The sequence below is a fragment of the Polyodon spathula genome, chromosome 8, assembly GCF_017654505.1.
Source record: "Polyodon spathula isolate WHYD16114869_AA chromosome 8, ASM1765450v1, whole genome shotgun sequence".
Lineage (NCBI taxonomy): Eukaryota > Metazoa > Chordata > Actinopteri > Acipenseriformes > Polyodontidae > Polyodon > Polyodon spathula.
This window is the reverse complement of record NC_054541.1, coordinates 13,910,274-13,932,749: the sequence shown is the minus strand read 5'-3', so window position 1 is coordinate 13,932,749 and position 22,476 is coordinate 13,910,274. Positions and strand designations below refer to the sequence as shown.

Sequence of the window (22,476 nt, the reverse complement as noted above, 5' to 3'; positions counted from 1 at the left end):
CGAATCATATACCTGCATTCTTTTTAAAGGGGAGGGTCTAAAAACAATGTAAAGCAGCATTATCATGTGGAATGGTATGATGTCATCCCTTCCCTTACAGTGCTGTGTTTGAAAGCCATTGGAATAATGCAAGCTGTCAGACAGAGCTGGCTGGAAACCAGGGGGCTATGTAGATGCAGTCTAGATCAGGGGTCTATGTAGATACAGTTTAGATCAGGGATCTGTAGATACAGTCTAGATCAGGGGTCTGTAGATACAGTCTAGATCAGGGGTCTATGTCAGCACAGTCTAGATCAGGGGTCTGTAGATGCAGTCTAGATCAGGGGTCTATGTAGATATAGTCTAGATCAGGGGTCTAGGTACAGTCTAGATCAGGGGTCTGTAGATACAGTCTAGATCAGGGGTCTATGTAGATACAGTCTAGATTAGGGGTCTATGTAGATACAGTCTAGATCAGGGGTCTATGTAGATACATTCTATTATGCTCATTTAATAAACAGGCCACATTTGCAGCAAGGCTTTATCTTCAATGACACAGCGTTCATTTCTGCAGCTTTACATTCAGGAAATGCCTGTACTTATTAAATCCCAAAAACATTAGTGTAATTGAGCCCTCAGTCCTGAGAATGCCTTTGATTCGTTTAGTCAAGCTGTATCACAAATACCTATTTACCAAACGACCTGTGTTAACCCGTCTAGCACCAAAATGTTTTGCATTTGTTCTTGTTTTATGAAGATGCATGGCACATAGTTTTTATTGCATATACAAATCTGTATTGTGAAACGGTTTTATAATAGTAATGTTGGCATTATTCGTTTGCATTGAATCTGTAGGTGATATTTAATTTGTTTTAAATTATATTTCACATTCATGTTTTGTTTTCCATTCTTGCTTTGTTTGTTGAGAGCAGGTTCATTTCAAATGTTAAAAGTGTTCTGGTTCATTCTGTCTCGTTGTATTGGTTTATATGAAATGCAATATCTTTGTTCGAATCATTACGAATTAAAAGTTTCTTGCTGCTGAAAAAGTTTAACTGCAACTTTAGCACCCTCTTGTGTTGAAATAAAATACTACAGCTCAGTGAATGGTGTTAGAAACGCCTTGTGCACAGACCTGCTAATTTTGTGTTGTGCACTACACCGTGTGCATGGCTCTGAATGCGATATATATGAGCTCTAGGCTATGTAGAGCAGGTCGATTTTACACTTTGAAAAATACCTCAGGGTTAACTGCAATACGATAGCCTGCTTTTACCTATGCATGGAAACTGTATGGTTTTGGCTTGACATTTTTTGTAATCATTTCAAAAAGGCTGAATATATTAGATTCCATGTAAATCAAACCAAATATTGTTCAATCTTAGAAAAATTAAATGTAAACACAATAGGAATACACCTGAATAAGTGTGTTTAAAATGTATAAGACGGGCAATGCATCTTTCAGTCACCAGGTGGCAGCACTGCTCTATGAGCCAAACCTCACTATTTAACTGGACAGTTACATTCTGTTCAACCTATAATTCTGTGAAGTGCTTGAATGTTACAGCCTCACCAGCTCATGACTGGGTGTAATGAACAGAGCAGGCCACACACCAGAGGAGTTTAGAGCCGTGCTTTTACTGAACCGTAAGAAACGTAAATATTGCCGGCACACACAAGAGCACAGGCTCACAAAGCCAGCGGCACAGTTCAGCTTTCTACAAGAGCACAGGCTCACAAAGCCAGCTGCACAGCTCAGCTTTCTACAAGAGCACAGGCTCACAAAGCCAGCGGCACAGCTCAGCTCAGCTCAGCTTCTACAAGAGCACAGGACAAAGCCAGCGGCACAGCTCAGCTTTCACAAGAGCACAGCCACAAAGCCAGCTGCACAGCTCAGCTTTCTACAAGAGCACAGGCTCACGAAGCCAGCTGCACAGCTCAGCTTTCTACAAGAGCACAGGATCACGAAGCCAGCTGCACAGCTCAGCTTTCTACAAGAGCACAGGATCACGAAGCCAGCGGCACAGCTCAGCTTTCTACAAGAGCACAGGCTCACGAAGCCAGCTGCACAGCTCAGCTTTCTACAAGAGCACAGCCTCACAAGCCAGCACAGCTCAGCTTTCTACAAGAGCACAGGCTCACAAAGCCAGCGGCACAGCTCACTTTCTACAAGAAGCCAGCCAGCGGCACAGCTCAGCTTTCTACAAGAGCACAGGCTCACGAAGCCAGCTGCACAGCTCAGCTTTCTACAAGAGCACAGGCTCACGAAGCCAGCTGCACAGCTCAGCTTTCTACAAGAGCACAGGCTCACGAAGCCAGCTCACAGAAGCCAGCTGCACAGCTCAGCTTTCTACAAGAGCACAGGCTCACGAAGCCAGCTGCACAGCTCAGCTTTCTACAAGAGCACAGGCTCACGAAGCCAGCTGCACAGCTCAGCTTTCTACAAGAGCACAGGCTCACGAAGCCAGCTGCACAGCTCAGCTTTCTACAAGAGCACAGGCTCACGAAGCCAGCTGCACAGCTCAGCTTTCTACAAGAGCACAGGCTCACGAAGCCAGCTGCACAGCTCAGCTCACAAGAGCACAGCTCACAAGCCAGCTGCACAGCTCAGCTTTCTACAAGAGCACAGGCTCACGAAGCCAGCTGCACAGCTCAGCTTTCTACAAGAGCACAGGCTCACGAAGCCAGCTGCACAGCTCAGCTTTCTACAAGAGCACAGGCTCACGAAGCCAGCGGCACAGCTCAGCTTTCTACAAGAGCACAGGCTCACGAAGCCAGCGACCCAGCTCAGCTTTCTACAAGAGCACAGGCTCACAAAGCCAGCTGCACAGCTCAGGTTTCTAGCTAGGAAAATAGAGGATCACAAATAAACAGAGGAAATGTGTAGCAATGTTTATTTGGACTATGTTCACACAGAACAACCCTTACCCAGACCATAATCCTAGTCCACACTCTAACCCCAACCCAAACCCTAGTCCAAACTCTAACCCCAACCCAAACCATAATTCAAATTCTAACTCCAACTCAAACCCTAGTCCAAACCCCAACCAAAACCTGTGGTCTTCAAAAACACTTTGAATGCCACAAGAAGACTTTTATTTGTCATTCTGTAGAATAGCCAACAGTTTGCAGCCACACGTGTCTGAGTGAGCAGCTGAGAATGAAGAGGCTGTAAGTGCAGAGTTAGCACCATGCTGTAAATGCAACACATCCAGGATGAGCCCATGCTGCAGAAGCATAGATCTGATTACTGAGGCTGAAGCTGTGCACCGGCTTCAATTACACCCCTCCAGTGTAACGGCCCCAGCTTCAATGACAAGAACAAATAATGCACAGACTCTCTGCGGGTCTCAATCATCTTCATTTAAAACATGTCTCTATCATAGAGGTGGATTCAAGCATGATGGTTTCCACAGCACCTTACCCTTTGTTTGCTCACTGGACACAGACTATTCATAAAGAGCATGCAGCTCAGAGTGTGCAAGTGAAAGGATTGAAGTGCCCTTGAGCCCCTATTCTTAATGAGATGCAGCTCAGAGTGTGCAAGTGAAAGGATTGAAGTGCCCTTGAGCCCCTATTCATAAAGAGCTCACATATGCTGGGGATGTCTCATTGTCTAATGCTGCTAAAAGTTATTTAATTTCTGGCAATCATCTCATAACCATTTTAAACATCAGGAGGCAAATGGCTGGGCCTTTCTTGCCTGCCCAGTCAGCACACTGAGCCCCAGACCGTTGACACTGATTGAAAAAAAGTCAATATTTATCCAGCCAAGATTAAAGAACGATCAAAACTTATCTCCTGCGAATGACATGCTGCTGCGCTGGCTAAATGTTATTCTTTATTCTAGGTCTCTGCGGCTTAGTTTCTAAATCCCCCTCTTCACTGTTTATCAATCACTACGGTGTCCAAAAAACACACACACATGTATTCTTCCCCAAGCAAATCAAAAGACCTTTCAAGTTTCTCCAGTCTGCGTATCACTTGGGTAGAAAACGTTCCTGTTACAGAAAGAGTTTCAACGCTTGCCATGAAGCAGCACGAACCCAACAGACTGTGTCCGGATTACAACACTCTGACTGTCTAGATCATTTAGAAAACACTGACTTAAAAATATAGGCAATATATTATGGAAAGGAAAAATGTGTCACGTTTGAAGTGTCAAAAAAATTTCAAACGTGGATGTGCTTGCGACTTCATCATGGATCAAATCCTGGTTTAACGTGCTGTCCAAATCGAACCCCAGGTCTCTGTTTTCACAGACCTGGTTTAACCTCAGAGAAGGTGGAACAGGACGGGTGTAAAGCAGGGTGTGTGAAACCTGGTTTGAAATCCCAGCTTCGAGGGCTTGAGAACGTCAACATTACGCAGACAAGCATGTGGAAAAGACACCCAAAATATCCAGCTCCTCATGGATGAATCAGCAGCTGTGATGTGTGTCTCTATACAGTGTCATAGCTTACTGTCAATGACAGATCTCTTACCTGCTGCATGCTGCAGCAGCCCCCAATGTGTCTCTGTACAGTGCCATAGCTTACTGTCAATGACAGATCTCTTACCTGCTGCATGCTACAGCAGCCCCCAATGTGTCTCTGTACAGTGCCATAGCTTACTGTCAATGACAGATCTCTTACCTGCTGCATGCTACAGCAGCCCCCAGTGTGTTTCTATACACAGTATCATAGCAAGTCATTTCTGTGTTGCATGTGCTTGGAAGTGAGAGCCATGCCTCAGTGTTATAGTCACTATGATGTGGTTTATTTACTGTGGGGTTCTGTTCAGCTGCTTGTATTCCAGTGGTACTGGTGAGTCTAAAGGACGACTTCTGCTTCTATGTACAGTACACTGTAATATAACTGGACCCCATTAAGCTTCCTTGCATACTGTCATCAAAACTGGAATTTTCCTAATTTACGTTGTCTGCTGTAAAAAATAATCAGTCTTGTACAGTAAATTACCTTTACAAACATGATCACTGCAGTCTCCCACACCTGCATGTGTGCAAATGTAAATCTATGAACAATATTATGAATATCTGCAAGCATGTGCACTGTCCTAGCTTTTAATATCCAGCTGGGATTGACAGGCAAGGTCCCATCCCATCTTTGATGTGAGCAATCATAACTCTTACCTGATCTTATCCCTTCAGAGAAGCGTCACATATAGAGTGCACCAGCACAGCAGGCTCAGAGTACAGGGAGATACGAGGCCTGCCAGTAAAGTGTTGTGGCTGTTCCAGTAGTGCCCTGAATTTGTTCTGAGCATTTAATGATGATTAGTGATCAAAAGAAACAGATGTTTATGGCTGCCGAGCCTGCTGCCAAACCCTGAATGCACGGCTCAGGGATTTACAAACGCACTAGATTTCTCACTGTGAGCTGTGTGCTCTCCCAGAGACTCACCCACATGGCATGGCAGAATACAACCGACCAATCAAACCAGAGACTCAACAATATGGCAGATCAGAATACAACTGGCCAACCAATAAAGCCAGAGATTCACCTACATGGCACAGCAGAATACAACCGACCAATCAAGAAAAGCAATAAATAAGGATGTCTGGAGAACTATAGTCAGATTTAATTGAAAGCCTCTTCCTGGCTCCCATGAGCCCTTCTGAAATATGCAAGATCTCTCTCTGGTTCACATAAGTCCTTAATCACTTCCTGTGCATGTTCACATTGGGGTGACCTTTGCCCCCCCCCCCCACTCGAGCTGTTCACACGAGTAACCCCCCCACAGCGACTTCTCTCACCTCCCAAAACAAGCCCTTCATTCAATCACACCGAATGCATTCAGAGCTCCGGCTTTCTAAAAAGCGTCCTGCCTGGGTTAACATCATACCAGCCTGCCCACTGTTACAGAGGCTTCAGCAATTCCCATCTGAGCTGAAGCTTTAGCACACCTGTAAATGAATGGCACAGGCTTGATGAAGCTGACCAATGAGATGTCCTACTTGATGAAGCTGACCAATGAGATGTCCTACTTGATGAAGCTGACCAATGAGATGTCCTACTTGAGTAAGAAGGCAAGGGAATTCCAAGCCTGCAGCATCGGAAGAGCATTGTCCATTCTGTCATCATTAGATTGGTGTGCCTGCAATGCATAGGGATTTGAGGTGCAGAGTTTCACTTGACTCCCTCTTCTCTGCCCCTGAGGTTGAGAGTAAGAGTCATTTATTAAGAAACAGGTGTGTTCAGTATTAAATGAACCTGCAAGTTTTTAGGTCATAAAGTCTAATATATACAGCACATGCTTTCAGACTACACTAGCACACATGGTATCTGACAGCCACACTCTAAAGTTTTGCAAAGCAGAGCTTTATCAAGGCAAAGGCTCTCTATCTATCCGGTCAGGCAGGATTTTTAGAGAGGTCCTATGGGTTAACATATACACGTATGGCACCAATCCTAGAATACTTGGAAACCTAATTGCTCTTAATGGGAGCCATAAGTCTCTGTGATTACATCATGATTACTACCGTTAGGATATTATTTAGGAATTTGCTAAGCGAGTAAGTTGCTTGTTCATGATAAAATATAAAACAAACACTAATGATAAATGGGAGAATTGGTGTGATTAATAGGGTCTAGTGCTGAGGGAGGTGATGCTTGCTTGCTCTAGAATTCACCCCAGTCTGCTCTGGATTAAAGGACAGCCTTCTTTAACACGCTGTGTTGAAATGTTAACTGCATAAACATTGAAACCCATCAGAAAACACCATCCGACCGCTGATTCCTTGCTTCAAATGAACCTTCCTATTTACATAGTCTCTTAAATTGAAGAGGCCTGTTCTATAGATCAGGATTCAGATACTGCTATTAACATCAGGCAGAGCAAGATTAGTCAAATCAGCCACATCCAAATCTATGAAATACTAACAGGGGTCTGTGAATTCAGCCAGAGTTATGCAAAAGTTCAGCACGTCCCTTTGATCTCTTACAATGCTCCCAGTGTGGTCTGTGGGGGTGCATACTGTAGTGATAACTGTTCCAATGTGTCACTGTCAGCTGCTGCATTTGAGCGTCAGAATAACCATGCTCTGTTAGCATTTGGCAACTATTACACTATCTGAGAATAAAGTAATTACACCGTGTATTATATTAATAACAGCATAAACAGTTATGAAAATGAGAAACTGCATCAAAACCACTATTTTGTTAGAAAATAATTTGAACATTGAAAAATGTCTTTGCTAGTGTTCCTCTGGTGAGATTTCTTTCCTTTTGTTTTGCTGTGGGCGATTTCTTCTCAGGGTGACTTATATTTAAAGTATAATCATAAATCTCGAAAAACTACTCACTTCTAAATCTTTTGGAGTCATTTTTGTATTACTTTAGTATAAATGCATGTTAATTTGGATTCATATGTTGTTTTTTTCTGTCTTTATGTGAACGAAAAGACACACATTTGCCCATTTTCCCATTGGAAATAGTGATATTTTGAAATATCACTGTCCTCGTCACAAAAACAAAGTTTGTGGGGAATAATAGCCATTTTCTATACTTTTGAGGCATAAGCAATTAGGAAATAACACTTACTACCCAGGAACAAAAAAAATATATATATTTGTTACACAGTGTTATCTTGCAATGGGTCTGTGGAGAACATCTAAAGAGATCAAATTAATTAACAACCCCATTGAAGACAATCCGAACCCTCGGACCTGATCAATACGCTGGAAACCCACTGCAGAAAAGTGTGTTCTGATCAGCTAAATCAATTCTACTCTAGTAAAGATTTGTTAATATGAAACTATATTTAATTCTTATACAACAGACTTAAACCATTTTTAATTCAGTAAATTCACAGTTAAGGTGTGCCAGCTTTAACTAGGTTATTAAAGACAATGAGAGTCTCGCTCTGCTGGGTGCTTGGTTCTTGTTTCTCTAATGATCTTGCTGTTGATTAACCAGGTTATTAAAGACAATGAGAGTCTCGCTCTGCTGGGTGCTTGGTTCTTGTTTCTCTAATGATCTTGCTGTTGATTAACCAGGTTATTAAAGACAATGAGAGTCTCGCTCTGCTGGGTGCTTGGTTCTTGTTTCTCTAATGATCTTGCTGTTGATTAACAAGGGTAATAAAGACAATGAGAGTCTCGCTCTGCTGGGTGCTTGTTTCTTGTTTCTCTAATGATTTTGCTGTTGATTAACCAGGTTATTAAAGACAATGAGAGTCTCGCTCTTCTGAGTGCTTGGTTCTTGTTTCTCTAATGATTTTGCTGTTGATTAACCAGGTTATTAAAGACAATGAGAGTCTCGCTCTTCTGAGTGCTTGTTTCTTGTTTCTCTAATGATCTTGCTGTTGATTGCTTGAGGATTTAAGCAAGTCTTTTTGTGTACAGTCTTGTAAGGTGGTGTGGCAGGCTGGCGAGTGGATAGAGGCCCAGAGACAGACTGCAGTTCAAAAAAATAACTATTTTATTATAAATAAACACAAAATGAAAGGGCACAAGGGCCAAAACAAAACAATTTAAACACAAAGAAAGACAAAAAGCAAAATTTACAAAAATAACAGTTTCCAGGCTGGGCAATGCCTTCACTGGATTCAAGTTTTCCAAACAACCAAAAAAAAACAACCTGCTTCCTCAGCTCCCTCTCCCCAAATGAGAAGCAGAGGCCTCCTTTTATATCAGGTGGCTGGGCGCTGATTGATCGTTAATCAACCTAATCAACTAATCAACCCCAGCCACCTGAACATAATAAACCCAGGCAGGTAGGGGAAGTTAACCCCATCCCTGCCAATTTAAAGGGCAGAGCTTTGCTCTGCCACAGGTGGTTTCAGTTTGTGTAGTTTGTTTGGTTGTGATTTCTGACTGACACATTCTTCTTAAACTTTGCTTGGCTTTGTGATTAAAACACAAGGCTTGATTTAATAATAAGTGTCCCTAATTATTACACTGTCATAACTGTCATAACTTGTGCAGTATTTACCCCTCTAGCTGTGTAGTCACAGTGGAACAGCATGTTTAATTACAACATAAAAAATGTTGGCATTTGCAAACGTCTTTTGTAACAACGCTGTATTAACTCATGTGATGTGGTTATAAGCAATGTAATAACCAAGTAATAACACATACAGTTGCAGTCTGAGTACAGTGCTGTGGCAGAGCAAAGCTCTGCCCTTTTTAAATTGGCAGGGATGTGGTTAATTTCCCCTACCTGCCTGGGTTTATTATGTTCAGGTGGCTGAGGTTGATTAGTTGATTAGGTTAATTAACGATCAATCAGCGCCCAGCCACCTGACATAAAAGGAGGCCTCTGCTTCTCATTAGGGAGGAGGGAGCTGAGGAAGCAGGTTGGTTTTGATCATTAATTAAGTTAATCATTTAATCAACTAATCAACCCCAGCCACCTGAACATAATAAACCCAGGCAGGTAGGGGAAATTAACCCCATCCCTGCCAATTTAAAAAGGGCTTAATTTATAGCCCAAAATACAACAGGAAGAGCTTAGAATTATACCTGGTTTAAAAATTTAAGGGTAATGGTGTTTTGGTTTTTAAAGTAGTCCTTTTTGTTTTGCTCTAATCCTGATATATATATATATTTTCAGATCTTCCCATCATATGTATTTACAAACAGGATATGCTGAAACTGGCTGGGACGTGCTCTGCCAAGTATAAAACTATCTCAGGGAATACAAAAGCCATGCTAACCACAAGCAGCAATTGAGTACAGCGGAGCTGTATGAACTAAAAAAAAAAAACAACTTCTTGAAATGTGAAAGAAGCTATTTGCACAGCCAGTTTCACAGACCCTGATTAGCAGCAATACTGGACTCCCTTATCTGAAGGTAAAAAGCGGTCGTGTTTCTTGTATTATGCAGTCCTGCTACTGGCAATTGACAATGAACGGTTAGGACTTCAGAGCATGTTTTAATTGCAGATGGTAAAGGAAGATGACTGTTGCAGATATGGGTCTGATAGGAGCTGCTCTGGAGCACAGCAAATACTCATCACAGCCAGTACAGAAAACAGCCGTCTTCCTCACTTTGTCACACATGAATGGCTGGGATACAAGCTTGATCTGATCCCTGCTGAACTGTGTAGAGAGCTCCCAGCTGCTGTATCCCTTTACAAAGCAAACAGGACGTATGGTACAATCCTGGGCTAATCTAATGAGAGTGACTCAAGGGTTTTCAGAGCACTTTCCAGGTGTAATCCGCTGGGCTTGCTCACACAGCGACTGTGCTCACACAGCTTCATGGAGCTCATCAAGATTTCTTTCATTGCGGTCTTGTCTTTTTGTGTTTCTGTATCTAATACTCTTTGTGTTTCTGTGGTCCTTCCACCCGGGAGGGAGGATAGTGTTTTTATGTATTTGTTTGCTTTGGGTCCTCTGCTGCAGTCCTGTTCATCACTCCCTGAGTGAGGGTAAGGACACTTTTAATTCATGCCAAGGACACACAGTGAAGAGCCTCTCCAATGTAGCCTGCCCAGTGGAACTGAAGCATGCTGGGAAGAGATGGTTTTATTTATTTATCTCTCTCTGACTGGGTAGAAACATTTACCAGAGAGCTTGGCTTAGTAGAAATGAGACATGCAGTTACTGTAACTATATAGTTACGAGCTAAGAGTCTCTAAAACTGAAAACAATGTATTTCCCTTCCCACTGCACCGTATTCATTCACAGTCATTTTTACGCCTTTTTTAGTTTCTGTCTGTGGGTCACTCCTGCCTGAGAGAGAGACAGAGACAGAGCTCTGGGAGAGTTTAAGCAAGTCAGAGGCAGCAGAGAAAAGAAGTTTAATAGGGCACCTGCACAGCAATTAAATAAGAGCTATGTACAGATAAATACAGACTATCCTATTGCATTGTGACTGGGACAGAACAGACTCTCCTATTGCATTGTGACTGGGACAGAACAGACTCTCCTATTGCATTGTGCACCAGTCCAGAACAGACTCTCCCATTGTATTGTGTACCAGTCCAGAACAGACTCTCCTATTGCATTGTGCACCAGTCCAGAACAGACTCTCCTATCGCATTGTGACTGGGACAAAACAGACTCTCCTATCGCAGTGTGACTGGGACAAAACAGACTCTCCTATTGCATTGTGACTGGGACAAAACAAACTCTCTTATTGCATTGTGCACCAGTCCAGAACAAACTCTCCTATTGCATTGTGACTGGGACAAAACAGACTCTCCTATTGCATTGTGACTTGGACAGAACAGACTCTCCTATTGCATTGTGCACCAGTCCAGAACAGACTCTCCCATTGCATTGTGCTCCAGTCCAGAACAGACTCTCCCACTGCATTGTGCACCAGTTCAGAACAAACTCTCCTATTGCATTGTGACTGGGACAGAACAGACTTTCCTATTGCATTGTGCACAAAGGGCCCCCCCCCCCCCACCCCCCTCCCCGGTTTCAAAGGCTTACTTGTTTAGATTGGGTTTCTGTTTTGGGGGAGCTGAGCCACACATTATTATGCAGAAGCATCCCAGAGAAAATGGGGGTGATTTTGTTTTTGTTAAGCAATCTTTATTTGTATTTCAGACATAAAGCAATGCAAGTGAAAAGGTGTGATCAGCTGCAATGCTGTACGTTTAAAAGGTTTGATCCCTTAAAACACGACTCCTGCCAGTGGACCAGTGCAGCCAATTACCATTTTTCTTCATGAAACCGTTAGTATTTATTATGTTTCACAAACATTTTTGAACAGATGCCAGACACCAGATGAATTGCAGAACAATTTGTGCACCCCCCAAAAAAAACATACAAAAAGCTGTTAAAAATGAAAATTACAAAAATAGTAGGCTTTTTCTGAGAACTTTCTGAGAATATTTCAGTTTCTTCTGCTTTCTTCTTCTAATCCCCAAGTCATTGCTGCTTTAGTACATCTGTGATTAATGAGCTTGCTTCATTTGAGCATAGCCACGTTTTTTGTTTAAAAAGCAGGCAGGTTTGTGTGTTCTCTACTACTTGACTGACACATGAGAATGGGGAGCTGATATGATTAGGTGGAAGCCTTCCCTCTGGTTCCTATCGGCTGTGAGATAAGGGGCTGTGCTTTTCACTTTGGTCACTTTTGAAACTTGACCCCACGGTAGTGGGATAGGAGGGAGGCAGAAGCACGCATTGCGATCCACAGCTCCTTCCACAGGCTGCCCGTGGGTCACTCCTGCCTGAGAGAGAGACAGAGACAGAGCTCTGGGAGAGTTTAAGCAAGTCAGAGGCAGCAGAGAAAAGAAGTTTAATAGGGCACCTGCACAGCAATTAAATAAGAGCTCTGAATGAAAAGGGGCTGCAAGCTTTAAAGAACTCATAAAGGACTTTAATACAGTCCTGCAGGCAGTGTCAGATTTAAAGGACTGTAATACAGTGTTGTAGGTAGTATCAGCTGAACATGGTGCAATGGTCTTGCATTGGTCTGAGCCTGCTGATTACATGTGCCTCAGCAGCCTCCTCTGTGGGCAGTGCCCAGCATCGTGGGGCAGATGGCAGTCGGAGGCGGATGCATCGGGTGCAGCACGGGCAGTGCAGTTACACCTTCGTGCTGCCCGAACTGGACAACTGCAGGGGGGCGCAGGACCAGTATGGCAGCAGCAACGCCCTGCAGAGGGATGCACCCTCTGCAGAGAACCCACTGCACAAGCTGCAGCACCTGGAGCATGCCATGGAGAACAACACGCAGTGGCTGCAGAAGGTAGGAACATGCTGGCTTCTACTTTGAGTGGCTGTGGTTTAGGATGCTGCTCTGCTACCCAAAGACTCTACTGTATTGGGTTTTTCTTTTTGTTGTTGCTTTTCACCAAGATGATTCACATAATAAAAAAGTGTTTGCTTGTTTTGTTGTAAATGCAGTGTTGCTTTGTGGCTAGTCGGTAGCATTGGTGTCCTAGTTTGACACACGTGATAAAAATACAAGGAGGGGGATTCTTTACTATCTGCTGTTCTCCAAAACAGAATATAAAACAAAACTAAAAAGATACAGTAGTTATTAGTTTAGATTTGCATTAGTTTTAGATCTAAAGCTAACTTCTTCAGATTGCTTGAATTGGGACCATATTCATTAAAGACAAAGACAGGGGATATTAACACCTGGGAGCTCTCCTCATCCCCTACATGACTAAACATCTGCTTGCTCTCCTACTCTACTAAAGAAACCTCTTCAAACTCAAACGCAGCAACTCCTTGCCCCCATCTGTAATGTTAATGATCAAAATTGGTATGGCACTTAGAGAGCTTGCAAGTGGCAACTGTGCATACTGTATCCAGTACACGCAAATGGTATCACTTGTACTGTGCAGAGGTACTTCAGATCCCAGGTCCAAGGGTGGCTAAAGCAGCTTTCCAAAGGGCCGTTGGTTCCAGGCTTATCTTACAAGAAGATGCGACAGGGGGGAGCGAGCTCAGCCTAGTGAGCCAACACTGTCACACCCCAGCAATGTAGCAGCGGCGTGGAGAGATGAGTGACCCCTGCATGCAGAGGGTCAGCACCCATGCAGTGATGCGCTACACCCTGAAGTAAACTGCAGCAACAGAAGGGAGTCTGTCTCTCCACAGCAGTGTCTGAAGCAGTGTGGGCTTCGTCCGCTGCTGCCAGCTGCCATTCACCCGTCATTCCAAGCTCATTTATGGACTATTTTAAAAGTGGCATTTCGGCTGTAGCCTGATTGATACAAGTTAAGATGTTATTCAGCATTCTAAACCCAGTGCTTAAGAAAGGCAGTGCAGAGGTATGGGGGTGAGGGGGCGCAGCTGGTCAAAGGCAGTGCAGTATGGGGGTGAGGTGGCACAGTCCGACAAAGGCAGTGCAGTGTGGGGCGAGATGGCACAGCCAGTTAAAGGCAGTGCAGTATGGGGGTGAGATGGTACAGCCGTTCAAAGGCAGTGGAGTGTGGGGGCGAGATGGCACAGCCAGTCAAAGGCAGTGCAGTATGGGGGTGAGGTGGCACAGCCAGTCAGTGTGTGAGCCTTCCTCCTATGGAGCTCTGAGTTCAAATCTGTTCAGAACTGGGACTCCCTTGCAATTTAGCAACGTCAGCACTAAAATCAACAAGCACCAGAATTCAAATCAATCATCATTCATTGTCCTAGGAATGATATATTCGTGTTCATTTCTAGAAGGGAAATATTGTGTTCAGTTCACATTAACATCAAGTATGCAGTCAAATATGTATCAGTGCCTATGATTGTTTGAAAGTTGTGAACCATACTGCAGATTGAGGTTAAATGAGTTCATTATACACAAGACTGTCTGGCAGGAGCAGCACTATGTGTCTCTTTGTTACAGGGAAACAATAAAGAACTGCAGAAAAGTAATATGAGGCCGCTTTATCCAGAAATATATAAATTAGATATATAAATGAAGCCATTTGAAGTTGTGCTTATTTTGATGGCTTTGAACCAAGCCACATAACTTCCTTATAGTGTATCATCAAAAACAGCATCAGGGTGCCATGTCCCATTAAGCAGAACAGTTAAGATTGCCTTTACCACATGGTCTGCAGTGCCGGGCATTTGCGTAAAGGAAATTCAAATGCTATTTAGTGCCAGGGGGCACCGTGATTGCAGTTAGTTTTGAGGACATTGGCACTTGACCTATTTTACCAAGTCTAAATGTTCAGAATTTCATTTGGGGTATGAAGAACCCTGCTGCTTTTTAGATACAGTGCATTTCCCCTCAGAGGGTGATGTGTCCTGTGTGTGCAGTTCTCATCCCAGTGCACTATCCACCTTCCTAGCTTGATCCGTTCTGGAGAAAAGGCAACTTGGCATTCTCAGAAGTCAAGGCAGGGATTCCTGAAAGGTCGAAATGCCTACTGGATTATTAGATAGTTTAAGCAAGACATGTCAGGATGGCTCAGTAACATTTGGGCTTGATTACTGATCTGTGCTTCCACGGGTCAGGCCCACCCTATAGAACACACACAGCATAGTATCTACTGCCATAGATCTCACTGTTACCCCAGGAATCAGCTGGCTATGATCCTACCTCATCTGAAATCATAATGCATGTCGGAGCGTTGCTCTGGAAATGTTCTACCACACTCAAGTCTAAATATACAGCACATATCAATGAATCCAGATTAATGAAACCAATTCAAATGAATTTGCAATTTGAAGAGTTTTTTTTTTTTTTTTTGTATGTGTGTGTGTGTGTGCATGGTTGTTAAGAGCTGGATTTTAAAAATGTAATTATATTTTGAGCAAACCAGCAACAGACCCAGATTTTCTAACCAAACCCAGTAATAGTGGTGTACTGGGTGCTGTAAAACACAGAGAGCAAGAACAAGGGGCTCGGTCCATTCTTTCCTCAGTCAGGGGTTTCTTCAACCATTGCACAACTGATTCACTTTGGATGGGCTGCTTTGGTTTTCTAGTGGTGAGAAATTGCACAGGCTGCAGCAATCGAGGCTGCAGCACCCGGTGGAACATTCATTCTTAAGAATATGACAGAAGGAATGATCCTTTTCCATCCACTCCCGGGTCCTGACCCCACTGGAGTCAAAGGACAGTCAGCAGATTATTTACAGTTGTATTGAAGCGAAGCACAAGATATTAACACAACACAACATTCCTCTTCGCAATCTTTGAAGTCAGTTCAGTTGTGGTGTGTGTTTCAAGTGTCAGACAACAATAATTTAAAAAAAAAAAAGGAATTCATCTTCACTAGTAAGGTAAAATGTTATGTTGGGTACAGTACACAGCATTACATGCATACCTGTGCATTTATAGAGACAGTGTATCAACAAGCATCAGTGTTAGCCCCTAAAATAAAACTCAATCACAAGACAAATATTCTGAAAAAATGTCTTCATTTCATTTTATTATGACTTTGCCTGCATCTCAGTGCATCGCTGTTGCAAATAAGATGTGTGGCACATTCAGTTATTTCTGTATTCACAGTAATAACACTTGTTCATATGTACACAAATAGATGACTTGTACTCTGTCAGAGTGCTCATGGATCAGGGAAAGCTGGAGATGTTCTGCTGGGATTCTGGTCCTGTTCTCATCCAGTACAGGCAGCTGCGATGTTCTGCTGGGATCTCTGCTCACAATAGCAATGTACTTTATGATTCTGAGCGACGTAAAACCAAGTGTTACCCTTTTAATTTTTAAAATAATATTTACTAAGGCTTGCAGCCCAATTCAGTGTCATAACTGATATAATGAATAATGCCAGGCTCTGTTGCTATAATTGTGTTAGTGAATTTCCATGTGCTTTAAAGGTTGCATGATTGATGCCAGCGAGTGTTATATTATTCTGATTAAAGAAAGCAGTGATCTGGGTGCTGTGTTCTGCATGCCTCTTCCAAACACACAGGCACGTTGTGCACACTGCATGGAGGGGTCAAAATGTACAGTATGGGAATTAACGTGCCCATCTCTGCCATCCATCATCTGCTTTGATCCATCAGCTTATTCAATATTATAATTTTATAGAGTTTCATTTAATTGTAGAGAGATTTTTCTTCCCCCAAATACAACCAATCTGTTTTATTAAACCTTTTTTTTTTTTTTTTTTTGAAAGAAAATAAAGTTTGGCAGCCGTGAACACATTTAGTTGTTCGGCTCGTAATTTTTAGTTTATTTTTTTTTAGAACCACTTCGTTTTTTTCGAGTCGTTCTTTCTGTGTAATTCCACCTCAGGGATTTGTGGAAATATTTCCATTGTGGAAAAGTTCACCCAGGATTTCAACGAGTTAGGCAGTGAAGAGACGTCAGTTATTAGAGACACTTCATAGAAAGGGTTACCAGTATATGATACTCAAAGGTTGAGACCTGATGAGGATGTGAGAGCCTGTGTCCTGTCCACTTGCACACAGAGGAGACTGTATAGGAATGAAAGGAGAGGACAGCAAGCACACATCTGGTAACTCTGTACTCAGGCATGGTCTTCAGGGGGAATAGACTGCTTGTGTCGAGTGGGATGGGAGAACAACACAGAACCCTGAAAGACGACACGTCTCCTCCATAATGAAGAAAGGAAGTGGGGTGTGACCTTGAGCGAGCCCTTCGAGTGCAAAGGAACAAATCAGATGAAGAAAGAGACAATATCCATTGAAATCAGATGAAGAAAGAGACACTGTCCATTTAAATCAGATAAAGAAAGAGACACTATCCATTGAAATCAGATAAAGAAATCAACACTACCCATTCAAATCAGATAAAGAAAGAGACACTGTCCATTGAAATCAGATAAAGAAAGAGACACCATCCATTCAAATCAGATAAGAAAGCTACACTATCCATTCAAATCAGATGAAGAAAGAGACACTGTCCATTGAAATCAGATAAAGAAAGAGACACTATCCATTGAAATCATATAAAGAAAGAGACACCATCCATTCAAATCAGATAAGAAAGCTACACTAGCCATTCAAATCAGACTTTCATGTACTGTCCACACTTAAAAACTCAGAGGTGAGATAATAGGGGGTCCTCTTCAAGTGTTTCAGCAGCTCACTTAGCTTCACTGCACAGAGCTGCCTGATCTGAACTGCATCGCTACTCAGACTGTTCTACTTCTCAGCCCTTTGCCCTGACACTCTTACTGCTGTCTCAAGTATGAGAACAACCCTGAGGATTTAAATGGAGAAAGTTTAGGGTTGGGGTCACCTTGCCCTAGTTTGGGGGTTTTCAAAATAAAAGAAAGACAGGTTGGGGAAGAATTGATTGAAGTGTTTAAAGTCCTGAAAGGAGTTAAAATAAAGGATCTCTAGTCAGTATTTTAAGTGCAAAACACAGACATTAGTAGCAGAGGACTGGAAAGTGAGTGGAGAGACTCCGAACAGAGAGGGAGGGCAGGAGATACTTCCTGCCACAGGGTAGGTGGATGGAATCGGTTCCCAGTTGTTGCTGCTGAATCTCTGGGACCTTTTAAGAGCAGCAGGCAGGCTATATGTGACGTTTTCACATATGTTAGCTGAACCACGCTGCTCTTTTCTGTGTCAACCCCCCTCCCTGTCCTATTGATTCGATGTTCCTCCTTTAAAAATAGCAAATACTAGCGAATTATTATTAGTGAGTGCTGCTAGTTAAGAGCCTCACTTGATGTTTAGATACAATATGCTTCACTCGCCCTGTGAATGTAGCTGGAATCACACACATCAACAATTTTCAGAAGGCATTGCACAGATTATTATGATGCATGTCCTATGTAAACGGACGATTTTCCTGCCTCTTTGAACCAGAACAAACAAATCCAGCATGGAAAGGGCTGGAGATTCACAACAATGGCAACATTCTGTTGAGTGAGTCAGGGAAAGTAATCTTGTCATCATCTTTGTTATTGCAAAACTATGTAGAATGTCTCAATAAGCAGAGTTGCCTGAAATGGGTTGAATCCACGTTGAATCATTAAAGCATGGCAACAAAAAACAAAAACAAGGCAGACACACACACCTCTTTGTGATGTCTGCTTTTCCACAATATTTACAAGGGATGTCATTTAGGGCTGTGTGGTCCAGTGGTTAAAGAAAAGGGGCTTGCAACCAGGCGGACCCCCGTTCAAATCCCAGCTCACTCACTGACTCACTGTGTGAGCCTGAGCAAATCATCTCCTTGTGCTCTGTCTTTCGGGAGAATTGTGTTGCTGTAAGTGACTCTGCAGCTGATGTATAGTTCACACCCTTGTCTGTGTAAGTTGCCATGGATAAAGGCTTCTGCTAAATAATAATAATTATAATTTTGCATATTCCAAAATGAGATAGCATGCTATATTTGAATTTGAAATCACAACGCCACTAAACACTAAAACCGCAGCTAAAACAGAAGGGGTTCATGATAGGGAGAGCCTCTGCACCTCTCTGCTCTGAAACCAGAGACCCTTTAGAGAGCATAGTAAGACAGAAGCAGCAGACTGAAGACATTGAGTCAGACAGAACTGTCAGCTTCTGTATTTAATAACATAGGGATTAGACCCACAATGTCTCTGGGTGCCCACGCTCCTCAGGAATTCCTCTCATGTCACAGTGGTTGGTAATTATATAAACAAGATGGTTGGATATCGTTTTGTTCCTACTCATAGCTTCTGCAGTATTTAATTACCATGCAATTAAGGGTAGCACTTTACAGGACATTACTGTGCATTTACATAGAAGTCACTTAGCAATTACAATGTACTTACATGTAATTATAATACTTGATGTGTACATTTTTTTTCCTAACCCAAGCCCTAACTGTAACCCGAACCCTTTTCTGATACAATTCTGTACTTACATATATCATGCAAAAATATTTACACATTAAATACATTGTAATGATGCATACTAACATCACATGTATCTACTAAGTAACTACTATGTAAATACACAGTAATTAAAGGCTCTAACTGTAAAGTGTTACTCAATTAAGTTACATGTTAATAAACAATGAATAGATGTGCAATCAGGGCAATTGTGTCTGTTAGGTATTTTATGGAACTATTCGCTTAGCTGCTTTGCTTTAAATAGAAAAGTCTTGTCATGGTCAGAGTCTCATTGGCAAGATCAAAGCAGCTTGACATTGCTATCAGTAATTAATACAGATATTCTTGAAATCATGATTATAACAAGGTTTAATCTAGTGAGTCTGACATTATTATCTCTCACAGAAATAACATGAAAAAGTAACAAAACATGATGAATTGTGTTCTTTACATCTGCTCAGTAGAGCTCATTTTTCAGCTGCAGCATGTAGAAGCACGCTGTTTTATGTTAAGGGAACGCTGATAAACAGACCCTGCTTTGAGAAATCAATCCTGCAAGAGGCTGGAGACTGTGAAAGAAACCCAGGGCTCAGCTTGAAAGCTGCTGAGAGCTCTTCATCTGACAGGAATGCATGCGCAGCACAGCCAGCTCAACATTTACCTGTGCATGTGAAGCTGTTGTATGATTGACCACTTTCTGAGGCTGCAGAGCCATCCAGTGACAAATGAAGCAAATAACTGTGGAAAACACAAAATGCAGTTTTACAGATTCTGACCGGCTTTAAAGTAACAATCAGGGACAAGAAAAATACCACAAGTCAATGGCCAAGATTTCTATTTTCTTTTAACTGCACTATTTGCTTTTCAGGCCTCAAAATGAAAGGGATGGGTTGTTTATTTCTGGTTTCTTAACAGTATTTGTTGTATAGCGTACTGTTTGGGTTTTAGCCCGTGATTGTTCAACACTTCATATAACTAAACCTACACCTGTTGCTTTCCCTGAAGACACTCCCAATCCAAGCTATTCCCATTGAAATCCCAGGTGGTGAGGACAGTTTCTCATTCTCCGTCCAGTGGCTTCCTCTTAATTAGGAATCCGAAGCGAAGACCCTCACTTTCTCAGTCCCTGAGACAAGCTCTTGCTTGCATTGGCTCAAGAATCTCTCCCTCTCACGTTCAATAGCCCTGGATTTCTGTTTCGCCGGGTCAGGCGCTGCTCCGAGGTTCAACGCAGTAACATTTGGATTTGAAAATAAATATATCTGCTCCTCAGCTGAACTGAGACTTTAATACTAATAAAAACGCAGCAATCTGACTAGATGAAATATTGACTTAACCTGTTACATATGCACTTGAAAGCTCATTAGATACATTCTTAATCTCAAATAAAAGATTTGCTGTGGGCTATCATAGTTGTACCACAGTGTATGGTGATGTTCTCTTCTGTTATTGATGCTGTATGATGGGATGTTTTCGATATACAGTCACTGATATTGTACATTAAAGAACACTTCAGGATTCTACAGTTGAGAAATGGGTATCACTGCTTTAAGTGTCTCTACTGTTGTATTTACATGCTAGCTACTTAGTAAATATATGTACAGTATATGATAGATGTAAGTACACAATTGTATCAGAAAAGGGTTAGGATTAGAGTTAGGGTTATATCATGCACATCTTTTTACACATTAAGTATATTGTAACTATGCATAATAACATTGTAACTATATATAATAACATTGTAACTATGTATAATAACATTATAACGATGTGTAAGTATGCCTGTATTTACTAAGTGACTACTATGTAAATACCCAGTAATTAGAGACAATTAATGTAAAGTGTTTCCAAGAATTGCATGTAGACCCTTTAAAGACCTTCCTCAAGAGTAATAAAATCAACACAAAGTGTATGCCTCCCAGTACAGTGTGTGTGTGTGTGTGTGTGTGTGTGTGTGCATGCGTATGTCTGTGTACGTGTGTGTGTGTGTACGTGTGTCTGTGTTCGTGTGTCTCTGTGTACGCGTGTGTTTGTGTGTGTATGTGTGTGTGCGTGTGTCTGTATTTGTGCGTATGTGTGTACACATGTATGTTTGCGTGTGTGTGTGTGTGTACGTGTGTGTGTGTGCGTGTGTGTGCATGTGCATGTATGTGTGCATGTGCATGTTTGTGTGCATGTGTGTGCATCTGTGTGTACGTGTGTGTGTGTGTTCGCATGTGTGTGTGTGTTTTTTTTTGTGTATTGTGTGTGTGTGTGTGTGTGTGTGTGTGTGTGTGTGTGTGTGTGTGTGTGTGTGTGTGTGTGTGTGTGTGCATCTGTGTTTTTCTAAAGGGGCGCATAATAAAGAATCTGGGTCACAGACCCCTACCTCACTTTATTGCAGTGTTGAGTGGATTCTATATTTACAATCTGTATGTTTTTCAGATGGATCACAGATGGACTTTCCATATGAAACTTTCATACTTTCTGGCAAGCTTATTCAATCAAATAGTTCTGTGGAACATCATTTATCTCGCTACTGCTCTGCATATTTCATTCTTCATTCTTTGATCCGTCTCCAGTCCAGACAGTTATAGGAGACACAAACCCCTGTGCAAACAAACCAGTGTTTAAATGAAAGACAGCAACTGACTGGGTATCTTGTTACCGCTAAAGGCTTTAGCCATGATCCTCTCGTGAGCACTAAACTGTGCCAATTAAAGTACCTGGGTTTCATAGCAGGGCAATATTAACAGAGTATCTTTTGATTTCAGGAGACGAGCAAACAGTGAGTGTGCTGGCAAGGGACAGCTTCCTCTCTCCTTGCAAACTTGTCTTACTTTCTTGATGAAAGCTGAACCCTGTCAGTTATATTTCTGATGTAATGAGGTATAATCTATGAAAGATAATATAAAGGTTGCATGCACAGGTCACTAGTCTGTACCCACATGGTGTTCTAAATGCTATGGAGGCAGCGCCACATTTCTGTGCGTTTAGAAAATCTGTAGAACAGTTCTTGTCGTTCAGCACACTTTGACTTGCTTTATAATCAGAATAAAGAGAAAGAAAAGAACAAAATACCAAGCTACAGATATTGTAAATGGTGCCTGTGCCTTCCATAGTGCCGTTCATCTGAACCGGAATTCTTTAATGGAAAATGAAATAATAATAAAATATCAAGGTCTTTCAGTTTTCTGTACCGTCGAGTGCATGAGAATAAAACAAAAGGAAGGAAGGAGGAAGGTGCCGTCACAGTTCTTATTCTATTTGGGAACACAGGGAGATCCCAACATGAATGCTTGTCTGGGACTTTAAACAGCTGCTACCATCCCCGCTGAGTCCCAGGGGAGCGCACTGTGCTTGGAGCACAGGC

General features: G+C 42.2%; 1 protein-coding gene across 1 annotated transcript in view; it reads left to right on the top strand.

Moving 5' to 3' along the window:
• The first annotated feature begins 12,215 nt into the window (after positions 1 to 12,215).
• Positions 12,216 to 22,476, top strand: part of LOC121319479 (angiopoietin-1-like) — a 42,634-nt gene continuing 32,373 nt past the window's right edge. The window contains exon 1 of the mRNA XM_041256932.1: positions 12,216 to 12,632. Coding sequence (XP_041112866.1) covers positions 12,333 to 12,632 — 300 coding nt within the window. The 5' untranslated portion in view covers positions 12,216 to 12,332. The remainder of the gene's footprint in view (positions 12,633 to 22,476) is intronic.